The 19,437-nt window shown below is 32.2% G+C and overlaps 1 protein-coding gene across 2 annotated transcripts; it reads left to right on the top strand.

The window, feature by feature from the left end:
* Window positions 1-1,065: 1,065 nt before the first annotated feature.
* On the top strand, window positions 1,066-16,310 carry LOC130635520 (coiled-coil domain-containing protein 191-like). Of its 2 annotated transcripts, XM_057444873.1 has the most exons (16): window positions 1,066-1,084; window positions 3,272-3,353; window positions 5,046-5,093; window positions 5,191-5,299; window positions 5,615-5,866; window positions 6,363-6,559; window positions 6,791-7,014; window positions 7,099-7,273; window positions 7,705-7,895; window positions 8,286-8,520; window positions 11,713-12,106; window positions 12,379-12,461; window positions 12,901-13,047; window positions 13,713-14,009; window positions 14,920-15,074; window positions 15,227-16,310. In XM_057444873.1, exons 2-16 carry the CDS (start codon window positions 3,300-3,302, stop codon window positions 15,372-15,374), a joined length of 2,709 nt encoding a protein of 902 aa, XP_057300856.1. In that variant the 5' UTR covers window positions 1,066-1,084; window positions 3,272-3,299; the 3' UTR covers window positions 15,375-16,310. The 2 variants fall into 2 exon arrangements, with proteins under 2 accessions (XP_057300856.1, XP_057300857.1); XM_057444874.1 differs by lacking the exon at window positions 1,066-1,084 and having other exon boundaries at window positions 3,244-3,353; window positions 12,901-13,002; window positions 15,227-16,283.
* The last annotated feature ends 3,127 nt before the right edge of the window (window positions 16,311-19,437 follow it).

Genomic DNA, 19,437 nt, shown 5'->3' with positions numbered 1-19,437 from the left:
GTGTCACGTGATATTGTTCCCTGCTCAAATTTGATATTATTTCTTTGATTTGTGGCTGTTTCGCTTCGGTAAAGGGGGATTTCTACAAAGCGGATTGAACAGCGAATTCGATTCGAGCATGCACAGTTTTGTTTGTTTTGATTTTGCATCGAACTGCGCATGCTCAGATACAATTCGCCGCTCAATTCGCTTTGTGAAAATCCCCCTTAAAACTGTGGACAAAATTAAAATAACTTCCACAATTTTTTTTGAAATTTTGTGTTTTTATTATTTTTAAGTTTTGAAACTTTGTTATGTTTTAATTTAACTGGAATAAAAAGTATTAAAATGATCTACTTTTCTCCTTTTTAAATATATAAATATGTTATACATATGTGTTATGGATTTAGAGTTATTTTGTCAAACAATCCAAAGTAATTTTTTTATTCAGTTAATTTTAAGCATACATTGAGGTTCTAAAGGTCGTTTTTTACATATTTCTCTCATTTGGCCCAATAAAAACCCTTTGGACAATTTCGGACAGTAATAAAATTTTAGTAATTTTCATTCAAGATATTTAACCTAACCTGTGGACCATAAAAAACATGTTTTCTAATCCATCCAAATGATAATTTTTTAGACATTTTGGCCTAAATTTACAAACATTTTTGGCCGCTACGAAACTGCCGTGAATTTCTGACAATGATAATTCGATCAAAGTTTCCATGTTATTCTCTGTGAATAAGGTTTAACTTATTCAAATCAGGCTTCTTTTGAAAACCCAGTTACCCCTTAATTACTATCTCGTCTGTGAGGATAGTATTGGTTTCAAACTTGTAACTAAATAACTATAAATGTCCCAAATTGCAGTTGCAACGTCATCAACAAGGTTTTGTTTGCAAGGTTTTATTTTGGAAAAACGTCTCCTAGGAAGATTTAAACCAGCACCGCAACAGAACCTTCTTTATCTTTTTTGATCTCAATGCCAAACTTATTTTAAATTGTATCAATTTAATAAATATTATTGCTTGTAGTGCAAAAGTTGCCATGAATGGACTACGATCTTCTGAAAGTATACATTAACATTACTTTGGTTTTGCAAAAGGTATTTTTACCTAATTGTAACAAAGTATACCTTGGCAATGGGGAATTATGTTCGCGTTGATAAATGATCATGGTGTCTGACATATGGATTATCATATGCATTAACACTTCTCTAGCATAAAGTGGTAATTTTTTCCTCAAAATACTGAACACAATGTTCAGGTCATTGACTAGGTAACATTAAAGTCTTAAATTTCATAGCTACCATTCTTAATACCTTAGCTTTATACCATAGACAAAGTAAATCAACTCGCCGTATATATTTAGTTTGAAATCTATAACATGCTTTATGTATGTACCAAATTTCTTACCAGGCTAGTCATCAATTCTCATTTCTGTTGTTTAAACAGTAGACCTATTGTGTTTAATCAAAAATTCTAGCCTCATATTCTTATAATGCATGTTCTTATAAAACAAAAAGTATGTAGTTGTACACTATTCTCACTTTATTTAAAGCTTTCTTACCCAACTGTTTTCCTCAATTTGCTTTTTTTAGCAACCCTTAGCACTCGTCCGGATAACCATTGCTGCCTCTTTGTTTATTTTGGTTATAATGTATCACACTTTTATAAGAATCTGGTTTGTTTGTTGGTATTTTAGATTAAAAATAGGCCTATTGTTTAGAAAAATTGAGATAAATGAAAAACAATAGAGAAGTAAATTAATGAATTTTTTTTATTTTCGTTATTCTTATAAAAAAAGTGTTTGTACCTAAACCATCACATTTTTGAATTTGTTTCCTCAAAAAATTATTTTTTGATAAATATACTGGTTGCCCCATTTAACTGTTTCAAATGTGCGCAAACTTAGTGACTACATCTAGACGTCTTAAATTTTTATTGTGTCCAAAACTGTTTTAAATGTGCGCAAACTTAGTGACTACATCTAGACGTCTTAAATTTTTATTGTGTCCAAAAATGTTCTTTTAGCAACTGATCATAAAGACCTAACATGGTTTGTGGTCACAGACTTAGTAGCATACACCAGTTTGGTTTTCCCAAATGTAAATTAAACAAAAGAATAGTGTATGTCACTATTGTGAATGTATTGCAGTTGCACCTTTATAAAAGCGAGATAGTTTATGCATCTTATGCATCTTTTTTGTTTTCAAAGACAGCTTTGCCTCACCGTTGTCTTCCTTTTATGGTGCTCCTTTTGTTCAAATATTTAGTTGTTTCGTTATTTATCTCCATAGTTCTTTCACTTTGTGTACTTTCCTTTGTTTGGATGCCAAAAATTATGCAATTAACTCTGGCCAAACATTTTAATAAATAAATGAGTGCCTAATTATCATAGTTGCCATAAAGTGAGGAGATTTACTTACCATTTCTTTTTGTTTGCTTTTGTTTCATCCTAATTTATTGATATCTTAATAAAGAATTTTAGCAAGGTTGTCTGTTTACAACCAAACAAGCATATTTTACAACAGCCAGCCTTTTAGCTGGAAAAGTGATCAAAGTTAATATGGAAACTGGAAAGAAACAATAGGAAACTAAGAATTTAAAGTACCATTGTTCTCATGCATTCTCTCAATTTTATGGAATGCAGTGGCATGTGGTTGCCTTTTTTCAGTGTCATTATTTTTTTTTAAACAAGAGACAAGTGTCCCAAACACAAGAAATAAGACTTATTTCTTGTGTTTGGGACACTTAGTGTCTGAGCTAGCAACTTTCTCAGTCTTACCCCTCGACTCTTATGAACCAAATAATGTGTAAATTAAAATAACTTTTCTATTGATTTTATTTTAAATAATCTCCAAGTCAAGGTAAAAAAACAGTTTTGTTCACTACATGGGGTAAAGCATTGTTAAGTAAACATCAGCATTGAAGTTTCTGATCTTTCATGGAATACATTTAATAAAAAAGCCTTGTGTTCATATTCTGTTGAAAAATATATATTTCATTTGAAAACGATACATTTTTGTGCTAATTAGTGACTAGGTTTATATATAATATATATAATATAATCTTAAACTATTAACCATTAAAACTATTTTTTTTATTTTTTATTTATTTTTTAGAAGTTTAAGTAAATTGTTTCAGACACAGCATTTTTGTATTTCCTCTAAGTTGTATTTCTAAATTAAATGTAACAAAATATGAATATTATTTGTACCCTCTATTGATTTTGCCTTGTTGAGATTTTTAAAATAAGGAAAAACTTTTGTGTACTAAATTTTTATTTTTAGCAAGAAAAACTGACGTAAACAAACTGAGATGGCGAATCATCATGCCGATCTGTTTAAATGGAAAAGAAAAACAAATCCAATGGTAAGGTTGTTCATTTTCTCTTATTTTGTTGAGTAAATTTCTAGAAGAAAAATTGATTAATGTTAAATTTTCAAAGTTTTTTTTAAAAAAATAAGTCAAAAGTTTTTTTACTAATGTCAAAATTTAAGTGTTATGCTATTTTCTATAATGTTTTACTAACTAGATAGTAATGATTTTTCTTAAAAGATCAACAAAAACAACAGTTTATACTTCCTAACATAGTCCATAGTATGTTCTTATTCAGATCAAAGAGAGTTAAACATACAGTACCGCCTGTATGTAACTTTACATGTACACGAGTTTTACGACCTCATGTCACGATCTCAGGTGTACATAAAGAACGTTCATATCTCTTTTGTTTACACATGAACTTAATTGCTTTCTTTGTTATCGTCCTATGCGAGTCATAACCAATAAGATTTGATGAATCCTTTTGTTGTCACATGTAACATGCATGTTATTGTTTAAACGTGTTAAAGATTGAGAAGGCTATTGAAATATGTTATTCTAGAAAAAAGAACAAACATAACACTTAATATTTAAAAAACATAATGCTGCTACTTTTAAAACTTCTAAAAATCTAACTTTTGACGTTATTGAGAGATCTAAACACTCATTGTGAGAACATTTCGTTTTTGCGATGCGATCTAAAAAAGCTTTTCTATTGCCGCTCCTTGTTCTTAAATTTTTAAAACTCAATCTAAAAAAGCATTTCTATCGCCGCTTTTCTTTCCTAAACTTTTGAAATGCGATCAAAAATATATTTTCTATTTCCTTTCTTCATTCTTAAGTTTTTTAAATGCGATCTAAGGAAGATTTCTCATCGCCGCTTTTCGTTCTTAAATTTTTAATGTGCGATCTATAAAAGCATTTCTAACTCCGCTTTTTGTTCATAGGTCAAGCATCTGAACATTAAAACAATGTTTATATTTCGTTTGTTTTCATTTCACGGAGGCAAATTGTAACTTTTATAGGGAAATGTTTGTGCGATTATTTAAGAGTTAGGTATATTATATGTGCGAAATAGCGTTTTGTGTGAAGAGAAATAAAATTACACGCACACTTCGGTAAAAGACAAGCATCAGAGAATACATAACATTTATAAACGAATGGTTTAACATAACCGTTCATGAGTATAAAAAATAGATACTTACATCTTTGTTAATTTTTTTTTCTCCCGTTGATCTCTTGAGAACTCCAGCAATTAAATACAACAATGGGAGACACACGGTTCACTTGAGCTAATTAAATTTCGGGAACAAGACATGAATTATATTGTTTTCAACATGCAAAAATAGCTCATGTATTTAACAATAGGTTAACAATAACAACGAAAGTTCTGAGGATACTGAAAGCTCATGCGAAGGTGATAACTATCGCGCACATGTAAAGTTACATTGGGGCAGTAGTCTATAGTCATTAAAAACAAAAAAAGAAAACATAGAATTGATTAGGGTTTTTTCAGTGATTATATCATGCCCTGACATGTAAATGAACAATGTATTAATAAGTGGTGTTAAAAATGCCCTGCATGTATTTTAGTTCTTTGGGAACATGTCTGAAATAAAGGCAATTGATGTGTATTTTATTAACACATAACTGTAAAGCCTGTGGAATATTTGCTCCATACTTACAACTACCCCTTTCACACAGACCACAAGGGTTAAAATATATAGTCATTACATTTTTAAGGAAATGGGAAGAAAAGGAAAGAAAGATAAAATGAAGGACTGGATAAAAGTTAGTGGTTGTATTTTTGTTTTGTTTATTTCATTATGCGGTTGCACACTTTTTGCATCTATAATATGATATAATTTTTTTCTCTCTTTTTTGTTAGAAAGTTCAAGATGCTTCTGAACGTGCTGCACTTGAGGCATATGGTTCAGATATTTTCGAAACAGATCATTTAGGAGAATTTGTTCCAGATGATGAAGCCTTGTATGAAGGTTAGTGTTTGTGAAAAAGAAAAAAATTCTTGGTTTTGTATGGCTCGTGCCAAACAGTGAAAATTCAAGTGTATAAAGCAAAATGTAAACTGTCCCGAATGTCTGTATAACGTAAAAAAATAGGTTGTGTGAAATGTATATGTAGCAAGTTTCTTGACCTGTTAAGGTGTATTCAGCACAGGGCAGAACTTATTTCATCATATTTTTTGCATTGTTAACTGTTTCTTAGCTGTACCCCTCTCAAAAATAATATTGAACAACCTACTTAATTTTGTTTGTCAATGGCTTATACTGTTTTTTTCGTGTTTGTTGTAGCACAGGAGTTATTAGATGGGTGGTTGCAAGAGAAAACGTTTCCAAATATGCAGCATGAGTTAGAACACAAAAAGGAAAGTTGGTCGTCTAATAAAAGATTAATGTTGGATGCTGACACATATTTACATGGTGGTAACAAAAACAAAGTAGACTACCTGACAGATTTTCGAAACACTTTCTTAGATATAGACACAAATCATGAAGAAGAAGAAGAAATCCCAAAACCAATTTTTTTTCCTGAGGCTGCTTCAGGTAATTTTTTTTTTGATTTACTCTTTAATTTGACTTATCTGGGGAGATTTTAATTTAGAGAATAAAGCTGCTGTCAAACAGAAAGGTCTAAGAACTTAAAATCTGGATTAAAAAATAAGCCAATCGAAAAATTAGTAAACTTTCCTTTTTTCGTGGATTCCAATCTTACTGTAAAGGTTGTAGTACTTTCAATCACAATTATGAAACTTTGTAAAACTTCAGGAAAGTGAAAGAAATTATTTAAATTTAGCTGAGAAATCAACGAAAATCAGAAATATTTTTCTTAAAATCTTACTAACAACACTCTTTCTTATAGTCACGATACCTTGTTTAGATATATTTGTATATATATGATGTGAATTTGTGTGAAACCAAGTTTAAAGATCATATAATGATTTGAATCATTTTAAAAGCCCTTGTTTTCGACTTTGTCTTATAGATTTCATTAGTGTCAGTAGTTTCAAAATGTAACAATTATAAGTTTCTGTTATTTTAGCTGCACAAGATTATACCAACTACTTATTGGAAGTTGAAAATATAGATAACGATGATATTGATGACAGCTTAGTAGTCCAAGAAGTTCTACGAGGGATGATGAATAAAGAGGTTGTAAAAAACATCGACCTTGGGATGAAGCCACTTGTAAGAAGGTTAAAAGATCCAGTACCAAAGATGAATTTAAGACATCAACAGGTATTTTTTAGTAAATATAAAAAAATTTAAATTTTGAGCAGTGTATCTTTACTTCTTATTGTTTACTCAAATTGTTTGTGACATAATTGGTTTGGATGAGGGAGTTATAACTTAAGTGGGAACTGAATTAAACAGGAGTCTAGGTTTGCAGGTGGAAGGGAGGGAAAGGACTCAGAGGTTATAGTTACTACTTAAAACACAAACAGTTTTTAAAGGACTTATTTAATTTAGGTGAAAATAAAAGGTGCTGAAAGAAAAAGTAAAGTTGCTGCAAAAAAGTTAGAACTATCCACTCAAAAAGAAATAGAGCAAAAAGCCAGGGCTAAAGTAGCAGAAGAAGAAAAACAAAAGAAACTAAAAGAGAAAGCGGAAGAAAAAGCAATTAAGTTAGAAATGGTTAGGATAAGAAAAGAACTGGAAGATGAGAAAAGGAAACGATTTGAAGAATCTGAACGGTAATATTCTCTTAACTTTCAGGTATATGGCTGGATTAGATTAAATAGTTTTTTTTTCTTATTTTTTACTGCTTACTTTCTCAGAAAAAAGAAGATTCTTGATGAAGCTAAACTTCAGATGCAGAAAGAATTACGTAGAAAGAAAGAACACAGAAAAACCGAAAGTGTAAGGAGAAAAGAAGCTGAAGAACAGATGCGTTTGCATGTAGAGTATGAAGCTGAGAAAAAGTCACTCGAAGAGCTTAAACAAAATATGCAAGTATGTCTTACTTTAAAAACGTTCATAACATGCCAGGACTTTTCGTAAAAAGGTTATTTTAAGCAACTGATTTGACGGAACATTTTCAAACGGTATTTAGCCATATGTACACATCTGGCTATTTGGTACAATGTGCTTGATATTATAGCTGCATGCTGTTGTTATTTATGTGTTAAATTTATTTTCAAATGGATCTGTGTAGTATGTAAATGAGCTTTTTGGATGACTGAATGCATCACTCACAAAAAGAAGAATTCACACTGGCATAGCTACTAAAGTTTCACTCAAACCTTTTTTAAAGGCGAGCCAATGTAATAAAATTGTGAAAATTATTTTTAATAAAATTATTCAACCTATGTAAAGAATATTTTAGCAATATCTTTTTTTTTTTAGCGCAATAAAACATTGTGTTTAACGTTAATTCTTTTTAGATATTACACAAGCACTTTTCTTTGTGGTATAATCTGGTTCTCGAAACAAGAATAAAAGTGGGAAAGGCACGTGCTGTTGCAGATTGGAAGTGTAAACTTAAAGCTTGGAACGCATGGAAGGCTTATGTTACTTGTGTGCGTTCTTGCGAGGAGGCAAGAACTATTGAACAAAGCTTAAAAGAAAAATACAGGTATTTTCTTTTGTTTTGTCTTTTTTATGTTTGTTGAAATTAAAAAAATGTAGTATAGGCATAGGGGCTGATACAGGTCAATTTAGACCCAGGTGGAAACTGTGTTATTTCTTGTAGTGATGGATAGGAAAAAATGTGGTAGTAACAGTTCTAGATCTTGTAGGTTCACTTTAAAATATTAACTGTTTGAGATAAACAAATTGATTTTCTCGTTTCCTGAAAAGTAATTTCATGGATTAACCCTTGAGGCATGTCCACAATTCTTACGGCTATGCCTGAATGCAAACTTGTATTATCACATAACTCAAAAAGAAGAGTGTGTGTTTTATTAAATTTTTTTAAAATACTAAAAGCCACTTTTTTCTTAGCCCCTCTATTCTCAATTTTTAGGAAAGAACAAATGGCTATTAAATACAGCAATAAAAAACTGCTTCATACTTGTTTTATATCATGGTTAAAATATGCACGCTATCAAGTTGAGAAAAAAATTCTACTTGCTGAACATGAAAAGAAAGCAAAGAAGATGGCCATGTTTCTTGAAGCAGCTTCGAAAGGATTACTGTGGAAAGACAAGAAAGAATGTAATGCTTCATCAGATGAAAAAATTGTTCTTACCAACGAAAAGGTATGTAGAAATATTACATGTAAAATGAAATGGTTGCTCATAATGTTTATATTCATTGCTGTTTTTTTTGAAGTGAAAAAAGGTCAATCTAAATTGTAATCAGATAGGGAAAACACCAGGAAGTTGCAAGGTTTAGAAATACCCTTTTTCCACCAAAAATGCCCTTTTTCACCAAAGATACCCTTTCCACCAAAGATACCAGGGGCGGATCCAGTGTATGTCAGCGCCATCGCGCGACTGACATAATTTTTACTAAGAATCGTAAAAAATAATAGGGTACTGTGATCCTGCAGTCCCTGCGACCATTGACCTTTATTTTACGGACCTTTCTCTTGTGTGACTGAGTTGATGGATACGGCAAAAAGCGACTGACATCCGAAGAATTTTCATGCAATGTGATTGGCTTGACGGCCGAAATAAGGTATTCTGATTGGTTTACAAAAAACTGACGACTTTGACCCATATTTACGGCATTCAAAATGTGACACAGCATGTATTTTGCAATAATCATTGAATTTTTTGTAACTGATGTTGGTAATTTGAATTTCGGACCAAACGAAAGCAATTAGGAGGGTTTTTTCGGACCAAACGAAAGCAATCAATGACTTTTCAGACCAAATGAAAGCAATCAATAGCTTTTCGGACCAAACGAAAGCATGCAAGGCTAATAAGTAACCAGGCATGATGACTCACCATGTGTGCTGGAATGAGATACAATAATTTTCAAATGTGCAAGAAAGATACGTAAAGTTATTACAATAAATCAAGTCTTTATGTCAAAAATATAATTACAGTTGCGTAGCTATAGATATTGAAACATATGTAGCTAGCTAGCTAGCTAGAAATTTCAATGCAGAGTGGGTTATTTTTTAAAGTTGTTGTTGTTGACCAAAAACTTACAGAGTTCTGCAATTGCTTTATGTTAAGAAGATAATGCTTTATTATTCTTGTTATCTTAAACACTTGTAATATATAGCTAGCTAATAAAAGCATGCAGGATCTAACTTTCATATGAAAAATCCTTTTTATACTTAATTTTTAATTTTCACGAAATAGGCCCATAGCACACGTAGACTGATAATAACTTCCTGCAGATGTTAATAGCTTACTACTAGGATATATCATCTGAGGAATTTTGATATTAGTACAAGTCTGTGAATTTAAAAAAAAAAAAAATAATTCCTAACTAATTAGTCAAAGTGGCAATTTTATGAGTGGGTAGTATAAAAAAGCATACTTTTCGCTAATGGTAAAAGTCCAATAAGTTGTGCAAAAATTAAAACAATGGCTTAAAACTTGATATGGTATAGTTTTAGACCAGATTGATGAAAGAGAGCCCAATATACATTGACCTATCATTGTAGTTCTTAAGTTTTTTAATTAAGGCATTTTTGGGGACGCCGATAAGGCATTTTTTACAGCATATCTCTTTTAACACAGATACAAGTGCAAAAACCATTAAAAGCAATTTTTCTAGTTGAAATAAGTCAGATAGGAATTGATAAAACTAGTTTAAGCCCAAATTTTTTAACCAGTCCAAAGAAATTGTAAAGTACCGGAATGTTCAACTTAAATTATATTGGTGCAAAAGCTTAATCATGATTACGACTACGGTTTAAGTGATAAAATTTATGTTTGTCCTTTATTATGCTATCAATTGAATAATATTTGAGCAAACACATTTTGCAGAATAGGCAGTGACCAACCAAAAGGGTGCATATATGTTTTATTCTGTAGTGCTACATCCAACATGTTGTATAATACAGCAGTTAGTTTCGACAATTTACTTATTTCCTGGGATAATTATTTTTAGCTCTTAAAGTCACTGGAGATTTGTTTGTACAGCTACATGTCCTAGCTACATGTTGGTGACAATACACTGGTTGACGTGCTGCAACATTCCATCATTAGGGTTCTTCTTTTAACCTGAGGTTTAACTAGGTAGACTAGTTGCGATAGCATGGTTAGTACTCTGAACACAGAAAATTTTTGCCACCTTTAGCCAAATACTTTAATTTCCCAGTGGTAAGAAAAATTATGCTGTGCCTCCAGACTGTACATCAAAAACCAAAAACCAAATTTCCTATTTTCTTAACTGTGGTGCAAAGTGCAAAGTTGAACCTGTACTTACATCATTAAATGCTAAAAATACTTATGCTCAAGCTCATATTCTGTTTTGTCTGCAAGGTGTTGATGAAGGATGTGATGATAATTTTAAAGCCAACCATTTTTGTAATTCTGGTTAAAACAATTCAGCTTCTCCTAGTTAAGCCTACTTTAGCATATAGCAGACTGTCCATGTCATGAATAGCTAACATGTCTGGAATAGCTAACATTACGTTATTAGGCATTTCCTAGACATGCTGACGAGCCCTGATATTGGGTGAAACAGTCTTAAAATATTTGAATTTAAACTGTTGTTTTTAATTTTCATACACTTTTTTGAAACCCTTTAAAAGATGGTCTGTTATTTTCTTGTCCATTCAAAACTTAGACCAAAAAAAGTCTCTAACAAAGCTAATAATTTGGACATTATTTAGGCCGTTTATAATGCGTAGAGGCTTAAAATAGCGAAAGTTTCCGGACTCGCTATGGTGGGGCTTACAGCGCCCCCCATGACCCCAGCTGTTTTGGGCGCAGCAAATTGCTGCGCTTTTTTTTGCTTCGCCAAAAATGTGACTGACATGTTAAAAATGTTGGATCCGCCCCTGGGTACCCTTTTGCCACGAAAGGTACCCTTTTTCCACCAAAGATACCCCTTTTCCATCAAAGATACCCACCAAAGAAACCCTTTTTTCACCAAAGATACCCCTTTTCCACCAAACATACCCCTTTTCCACCAAACATACCCTTTTTCCTACCAGAAGTGACTCAGCAGAGTCAGTTGTACCAGTTCTTAAAGGTACCCTCAAGTCATATCACAAAAAAATAAGAAAACCTCTACATTTGTGTAATGTTTATGTTGTATCGTATTCAGTACTACCAAATTAAATGTTTGGTATGGTAGTAGCAGGAAAATAAAAAGAACTTTTAAAAGCAAAGAACTTTTATAATTCATGAAATTTTAAAAAGAACAACCCAGTGTTTGGTGTTAAGCAATATTTATTTTGTTGTTTTACAGAGTTTAGGTATCCTTTCCATAATTTCTTTGCTAAAAACAAACCAGCTTTCATGTTTTTATTTTTTAAAAAGGTAAATGACCAGCAGCTTTATCAGACACATCTCCGTAACAAGACACAAAAAATACCAACAGGTAAATCTCATTTCCAAAAACACAAAGAAAAGAGAAATGAAGAAGTGCACCAACATAATAAAATGCCATGTAAAGATGTTGAAAATATCACGAGACAGAATTCTGTATATACTAAGAAGACCAAGTCTGTGGTGACTGAGAATTACATGATACAACATAACATAGCAAACCCTTTTTCTGCACCACTGATCAAACATTCTATTGGTGCAAAGAATGATGTCTTACATGATGCGAACCCCACCAGAAGTGACCCAGCAGAGTCAGTTGTAACAGTTCCCATTAAGCACTTTCAAGTCCGATCACAGAAACAAACAACAAAACCTTTACATTTAGGTAATGTTTATTTTGTGTCGTATTCAGTACTGAAAAAATTCCAAAGTGAAGCATTATTTGAACTCCCTCAATCGTTATTAAATTTAAACAACTAAATTAAATTAAAAATTTACCAATATGAAATAAACGTTAAAATGTTAAAAAAATGCATTGTGGGAGTGGTGTATGTAGTCAGCTAAACATCACATTTAACTGAATGTTGATAGCTAATAAAAAACGAGCGACTAAAGCTTTTGAACAAATCTCAATATTAACCGAACTTCTTTTCTAAGCTATGGAGGAACGTGAAAGTCAAAGAAGGGAAAGAAAAGCACAGCTGGAAGAACAGAAAAGAAAAAAAGAAGAAGAAAAATTAGTTAGTTTGCATTACCTTTCTTTAATATCACCACTTTTCAGCTTGTATTTATTTATTTATTTTCACAATGTATATTATGATGTCTTTATATCGTGAGTGTCTTTCCTTTAGTCAATTTTTGATGTGCTTAAGGATAACAGGATACCCTTTAAACTCAAAAACTTTAAAAATGTTCACCGTTCATTGCTTAGTTTAAAAAACTATCCAAATTAAGGTGCTGGAGACTTTTAAAAATGTTTTAAATTAAAGAATAGTTTAACGTCCTCCACTGCCAATGACAAAAAGTCCTTGCATCTTTCCCTGAAACCATTTAGGGGTTAATCCTTTTTGTGACCCCGAGACAAATTTTTATTTGGTTCAACAATGAATTAAATACCTCGGCAAAAAAAAAGTTTTAATGTTGAATGAAGTGAATACTAATTTGTTTTTATTTTGATAGAATGTATTACGCAAACGTGAAGAGGAGAGATTACGAAAGGAGGAGTTAGAGAAGGAAGAAAGAATAAAGCAACGGAAAGAGCAACGCAGGTTGGAAATACAGGTGAGATGTTGTTTTGTTGAGGAGCAACGCAGGTTGGAAATACAGGTAAGTTGTTGTTTTGTTGAGGAGCAACGCGGGTTGGAAATACAGGTGAGATGTTGTTTTGTTGAGAAGCAACACAGGTTGGAAATACAGGTGAAACGATGTTGATTTGTTGAGAAGCAATGCAGGTTGGAAATACGGGTGAGATGTTGTTGGTTTGTTGAGAAGCAATGCAGGTTGCAAATACAGGTGAGACGAGGTTGATTTGTTGAGAAGCAATGCAGGTTGGAAATACGGGTGAGATGATGTTGGTTTGTTGGGAAGCAGTGCAGGTTGGAAATACAGGTGAGACGATGTTGATTTGTTGAGAAGCAATACAGGTGGGAAATACAGGTGAGATGATGTTGGTTTCTTAAGATATTGAGATATTGTTGTGTTGAAATAATTTTATCACTTCTTCAAAAAAAAAATGATGAAAAATATAATTATTATTTACACTATGAAAGACTTTTCCATTTTCTTTTTCCTGGTTAAAATTTTTTGTGGAACGTTAAATTATTATAAAAAAATTTACAACTGCAATCATTAATAAAGTTTATACGGTTAGTGGTTTAGTTGTGAGTTTTGCTTGTTAGTTTAATTTGTTGTTATGAATCAACACGAACTGCGATTCCACGAAACTTAAATCTGCATATCGCCTTTCTATTTTTAAAGAATTCTATTTTTAGAAAGAAAAAGAAAAGCAGTTAAGACAAGAACAAGCTCGCATCAAAACAAATCTCGCAACCACTCATTACCAGAACTTTTTGTTGCGAAAATATGGCTTGGAACCACTAACGCGATTAATTCAAGTAGTACAGTTAAATTTAGAAATAAGTAATAAATACTGCAGCGGAAGGTTACTTAAAATAGTATTCGTGTCATGGTACACAAACACAAAAGAAGATGTGACTGAAAAGAAAAATAAGGCCGACCATTGTTACGAGAAGATCTTGTTAAGAAGAAGTTTAAGGTCATGGCAAAAGGTTAGAATTTCTCTCTTGTTGTTAACATGTACTTAGGTTGGTCTTGAGAGTATTTGTGTTTGCCGTCGCCTAATTGGGTATTTCAATTGATAACCATGTTGTAACACATTACTGTTGTATGCGAACTAAACAATGGATTGTAAGGTGTCAGTTCAGTCAGGTAACGAATGTATGCCATTTACATTGGATTGCCTTCTATTAAAGTTTACATCCAACAAGTTAATCTCAGAACGCTTTATAATGTTATTTAAGTGGCTGGAACATATATACGAACAGGTTACGAATGTATGTATTTTACTATGTAGGCAATACCTTCTTCATTGGAAGGTCGTCTATTACAGTTTACCTCCAACCTTAAAACAAGGTAATCTCAAAACGCATGTATAACATTAGTATCGAAGAGTATTTAAGATTTGTTACTCTGCCTAAAATTAAGTTGCTGAAAACTTAAATCATTAATGAGGTATACCGGCTGCAAAATCTTATCACTTAATCCTTTCATATAGCTAGCCCACTCCTGAGCAATATACGGGTGCCAAATTTAGATTAAATCTGAATAAGTTAATTTGAACGAAAAGCTTTCTCAATATGGCAAAGAAGAAGTGACTAAATTTGAATTTCTGGTTTTTGCAATGTTAGTTAGCAGAACAAATACTGGGAGGTGAGCTTGAAGCAAATTCCCTTGAATTATAAAAACATATGCATGTGGTATATAGACGTTGAACCCATAACCCGGTAACGACCGTTAGTGTGGCCTGTAAAATCTTCTTTTTCTTGTTAAATATCAACAGTTACCGTATATCGGCATCAACAATTCTTTCTAAAATCCGTTGCACATCTCTTATATCTCGAGCTTAAAACTGTGAAAAATCTTTCAGTGTTTTTCCATGCAACTGTATGTTTATTCTAGGTAAGATTCAACCTGCAAATGTTGAACAAGATAGCAAGAAAACATAATATCCAACGGATAAAAAAACATGCTTTTAATGCATGGCAAGATTATGTGACAGATGAACGTATTTTAATGTGGGCGAAAGAAAGTTCAGCAGATGAACATAATCAAGCGTAAGTTATGAAAGATTTTAACATACAGTTTTACATTAACTTTCAGTATAAAGAAACTGATTATGTTTTTTTTTTCAAAAAGGTTCCATTAATTTTTTCTTCGGTCATTCCTTGTTCTAAACATTAATGAGCGTATTTTGCTTTGTTTTTAGACGTATAACAAAGCTGTATTTCCATACATTGGTTAATTTTGTAAGCTTGGTAAAAGAAGAACGTGTAAGAGAGAAGCGTAAAAATGATTTGCGAAAAAAAGTGCAACAATGGTTACCTGATTTTCAAGGTAAAACTGAAAGTGTTTAGCATTTGCTATTATTTGACAGACGCAACAAATGAAAAGATGTGGCTACCTTGGAGGTTGTACGTTTTAAATGATAACACCACTGATATTTATGCATTGTGCAACAGATTTCTTTACGTAAAAATTAAACACACTTTTTTTAAAAAGTATTAGCTCCATAATAGTGCTTATTTATTTTGGTAATCTTGTGCTTTTTGTTACTGCCTGCTATGGAGTATGATTTCAATGACAACGATGAAGAAACAATTTAAGCAAAAAAAACATTTTTGTATAAAAAGTGTTTGAAATTACATTTCTACATAGAATGATACATCGTGTGCTAGAAATTAAGGCGCTGTTCTGCGACAGATCTCCATCCTGTAGGAGCAGTTTCCCCTAAGGTTTGGGAAATTTTGAAATTCTTCTTTCTTCCCTTTTACAGTGCAATGCTGTGCATATGCTTTTCCTTTTTTCCCCATTCGTTCGTGTTGTATGGGCATGTTGACTTGAGTTTGTTTTATGCCTGTATTAATCTTTTTTCTGAAACCGTTGTTGAAACAGTGCGTCAGAAACATTTAGTTGTACTAAATAAATAGCGTCCACACATTCCACTGTTAACTATATTTATTGTGTAGTCAGAATTAACCTTTTTTTAAATCAAATTCTTTCGTTGCTTAGGAAATATTTCTAAGAGTCCATAAAGGATGTTGTGTCCTCTAAAAATGAGGCTCGCCCTCCTTATAAAATTTTGTGTTTGGCTTGCATCATTTGTGACAAACTGCGCTTTAAAATTAACGACAACCGAGTTATGTAGAACACCAATGAAATTTTAAGTTTAAAATATATTTATTATACAAAATATTAATTTTATTATGGAAAGTGTGTTGTATATTTTTATTTTATTTTATTTTTAGACTATATTTTTAGATATTATTATGATTATTATTTATATTAATATATATATGTATGTAAAATAATGCGAAGAAATATGCTTTCAAATCTGAAATACTTTTCATGAGAAATATCTTAATGGAGCTTAGTTTGGTTTACATGCCAATTTACGAGGATTTTGAGTAAATCGCTGAAATTGAGTAACGAAATGTTTCTTAGGATACTATGCGCAAAAACTCTTACCGGCGAAATGTGGATTTGACATCCTAAATTTAGTGCCGTTAATGTAGTAGAAGCGCTGGCTAATTGATAAAGAAGTGCGGTAGAAAATTCGTTACATTATCTTACCCCATACCTTAGTCAACGCCAGACCATTTGAAACAAGTCCGTACTACATTTTTTGTTACGTATATAAATACACGCGGCGCCATAATAATAAAAACGTCCAAAAGGAGCGAGTTACTTATGGGGGGCTGAAAAACGGTTTTTAACTTGAGTGACTTCCAAGAATGTCGAGCTAATGGCAGTGGAAAATGTTATGATCACTGAGGGCAGAAACAACATCTTAAATTATCTTAAATATCAATTAGGCATCCGAATATAACTGAAAATGACAGAAAAATTCCACATATATATATTGATTATCATAATTTATTCCACTTACCTTGCTTCTAACTCAAGTTTTCTAATAAAATTAAGTTCAAACTTTTTAAACTACAATTGTTGCCAAAAGTAGTTGGGACAAACACAAAAACTTACCATTAGTGGCAGAAAAGTCAATAAATACAGAAGTACTGTTCTTTTTACCTCTCCCCCCTTACACAATGTTGAAGAGTCATAGCAGCAAACTTCTGTCTTCAAAAAACCTGAGCGCAATATTGTCTGGGCACGCCATTCTTCGGGATGTGCAGGGATTGAGCTTATTGAATTTCGTAGTCCCTTAAAACGTCGAAAGTCACCAGCCATTCAACATGACCACTGTCTTGGTGTGGTTTTTGAACTTTACTCGCAAGATTTAAAAAGATGGAAAAGTAAGCTTGTAAACTCAAGAGCCCCTTGCTAAAAATCTACTTTGGGGTAGAAAAAGGGAGAGTTAATCTCCCGATGGGGTAAAAAAAATCCTCTGTACACATTAGCTTCTTTTATTCTTTTATAACAAGAATGAGTACTTTTAGTTTATTTGCAATGTGTTAGTTACCAGTCTGTTATTTATTTCGTTATTTATTTAACTCTGAAATTTTTAGTCTTATTTTTAATTGTATTTGTACTTTCGCTTCACCTCATTTGACCACACCCATAAGAACCAGGTACAACACACAGCACACACTACACCCATAGCTACAATACCACCAATAGCCATATCGGTGTCGTTGATAATCTAAAGATGAGAGGAAGAAACTTTTAAAGCGCGCACTGAAAACACTTACGCTACGGTGAGAATTGAGTATGGAGGTACAATCTTTGATGGTAAATTCATACATGAGAGCTAATTGCTTTTAGAGAAGAAATTTTCGCGGTGATTTAACCTTTTTTTCCACGAAGCACGTCAAAGATGCTCAACCACAAAATTTCGAAAAAAAACGCCAAAATTTATTCTTGCGAGGAAAATAAAACACATCGGTAACTTTTAGTCAAAAATATAGTCTAATTAATAATTTACTATTAAATTTTGCGAAAACTTACTTCCGCGAGGTCTAACTCTGGAATCTGTGAAAACACTTTAAAGTTAATTTCCAAAATTTCGAAGTGATTTTTTTACCGCGAAAGTTTCTTTCAGCGAATGTTTCTTTCAGCAAAATCTACAAAATCTAATCTGCATACAATTTTTTCCGAAATCACAACAATCATTCTAGCGAAAATTTCAGCTTTGAAAGATGTATTTCCCCATTAAAAAATGGAATATCAGTAAAATTTCAATTATTTTTATTTTACCCATTCCAGTCTCTTTGTTCTTATAAATTTATTCTTATAAAATATGTACCAAGTACACACTATGCACCGCACTTTGCAATGACTTTTATGTGGCGTTCTTTTGGTATGTGAGAAACTGAATTGTTAAAAAAGTATCACTTTACCTTGTGAGCTTACACAGCAGTCGAGTGATAGTGTCCTTGTTGGCTAACAGTTTATCATGCGCAAATAAGCCTCTTGTTGGTTGATACAGTTAACTATGCGCAATGTGATCAAAGCATGCATCAAATGAAATATAAACGTAACCACCCATTTTGGATGCATTTCAGTGTATTTAAATTTTTACTAGACGTCGGTTTTCTTTTGATCTTTTTTTCAAGACAAGAAAATTTGACCGTTCAGTTGGTAAATCGTAAACTTTAGCAACACGTGAAATAAACTTTTATTTAAATTCTTTCTAAACATACATTACGATAGAAAAGTTTAGAATTTTTCTGAATATGTTTGTTTTTCGCGTTATATTCCCGCCTTTAGTAACCTTTACAGTTTAATGCTAGGGAATCTTTTGGACAAGCTTGCGGTTGTTAAAATCTAAAATGCAAACATCCTGAATTCGTTTTTTCCATCTATTATTGTGACTTTTAAACTTTTTTCTTCTTACCTGGAAGATATTTTTCCGGTCCCTTGAGAGTTCAAGATAGGGTCCATTGTATACATAGTAATAAAAAACTCAATTATTTGGCATTTTACGGTCGATTTAACTATCAAAAAAGTCCGCCACAGCTTCTATGGAAAATTAAAGAAAACAACATTCTAATGACGTTCCTATATTTATGCGCTAGTCTGCAGTGCAGTTCACTAGCAAAATTGAGTTTCTAGGTTAAAACAAAATGCTTCCCCAGCTTAATTTCATCCAACTGATAGAACAACATAAAGTCTACCCAGTTTCACTACTCCAATGGAATATATTTTCACTAAAATTAAATATCGCGATTTTTTTGTCTTTCTACCGAATGCTTTAATTGCCACTGACGCCATTCGCGAAAATAAAATCTCGCAAAATTTTTGTCAAAAAAATTCGTGTGTTGTAATTATGCCAGGTGTAAAATACGAGAGTCAGCAGTCAGTTACTACGTTAATGAAAGAGTTGACGATTCCTCCGATAAATTAAGTTAGGACACAGACATTGAGGTTGATGAAGGCGTCTTCCAGTATTTAGTTGTAAAATTGTGATAGAACAAAAATGGTAAACCTGCAAATTATATAATAGTGTTTAGCCATTCG

The sequence above is a fragment of the Hydractinia symbiolongicarpus genome, chromosome 3 (genome assembly GCF_029227915.1).
Source record: "Hydractinia symbiolongicarpus strain clone_291-10 chromosome 3, HSymV2.1, whole genome shotgun sequence".
Taxonomy (NCBI): domain Eukaryota; kingdom Metazoa; phylum Cnidaria; class Hydrozoa; order Anthoathecata; family Hydractiniidae; genus Hydractinia; species Hydractinia symbiolongicarpus.
The sequence above is the reverse complement of the archived record's forward strand: the minus strand, read 5'-3'. Positions and strand labels throughout refer to the sequence as shown.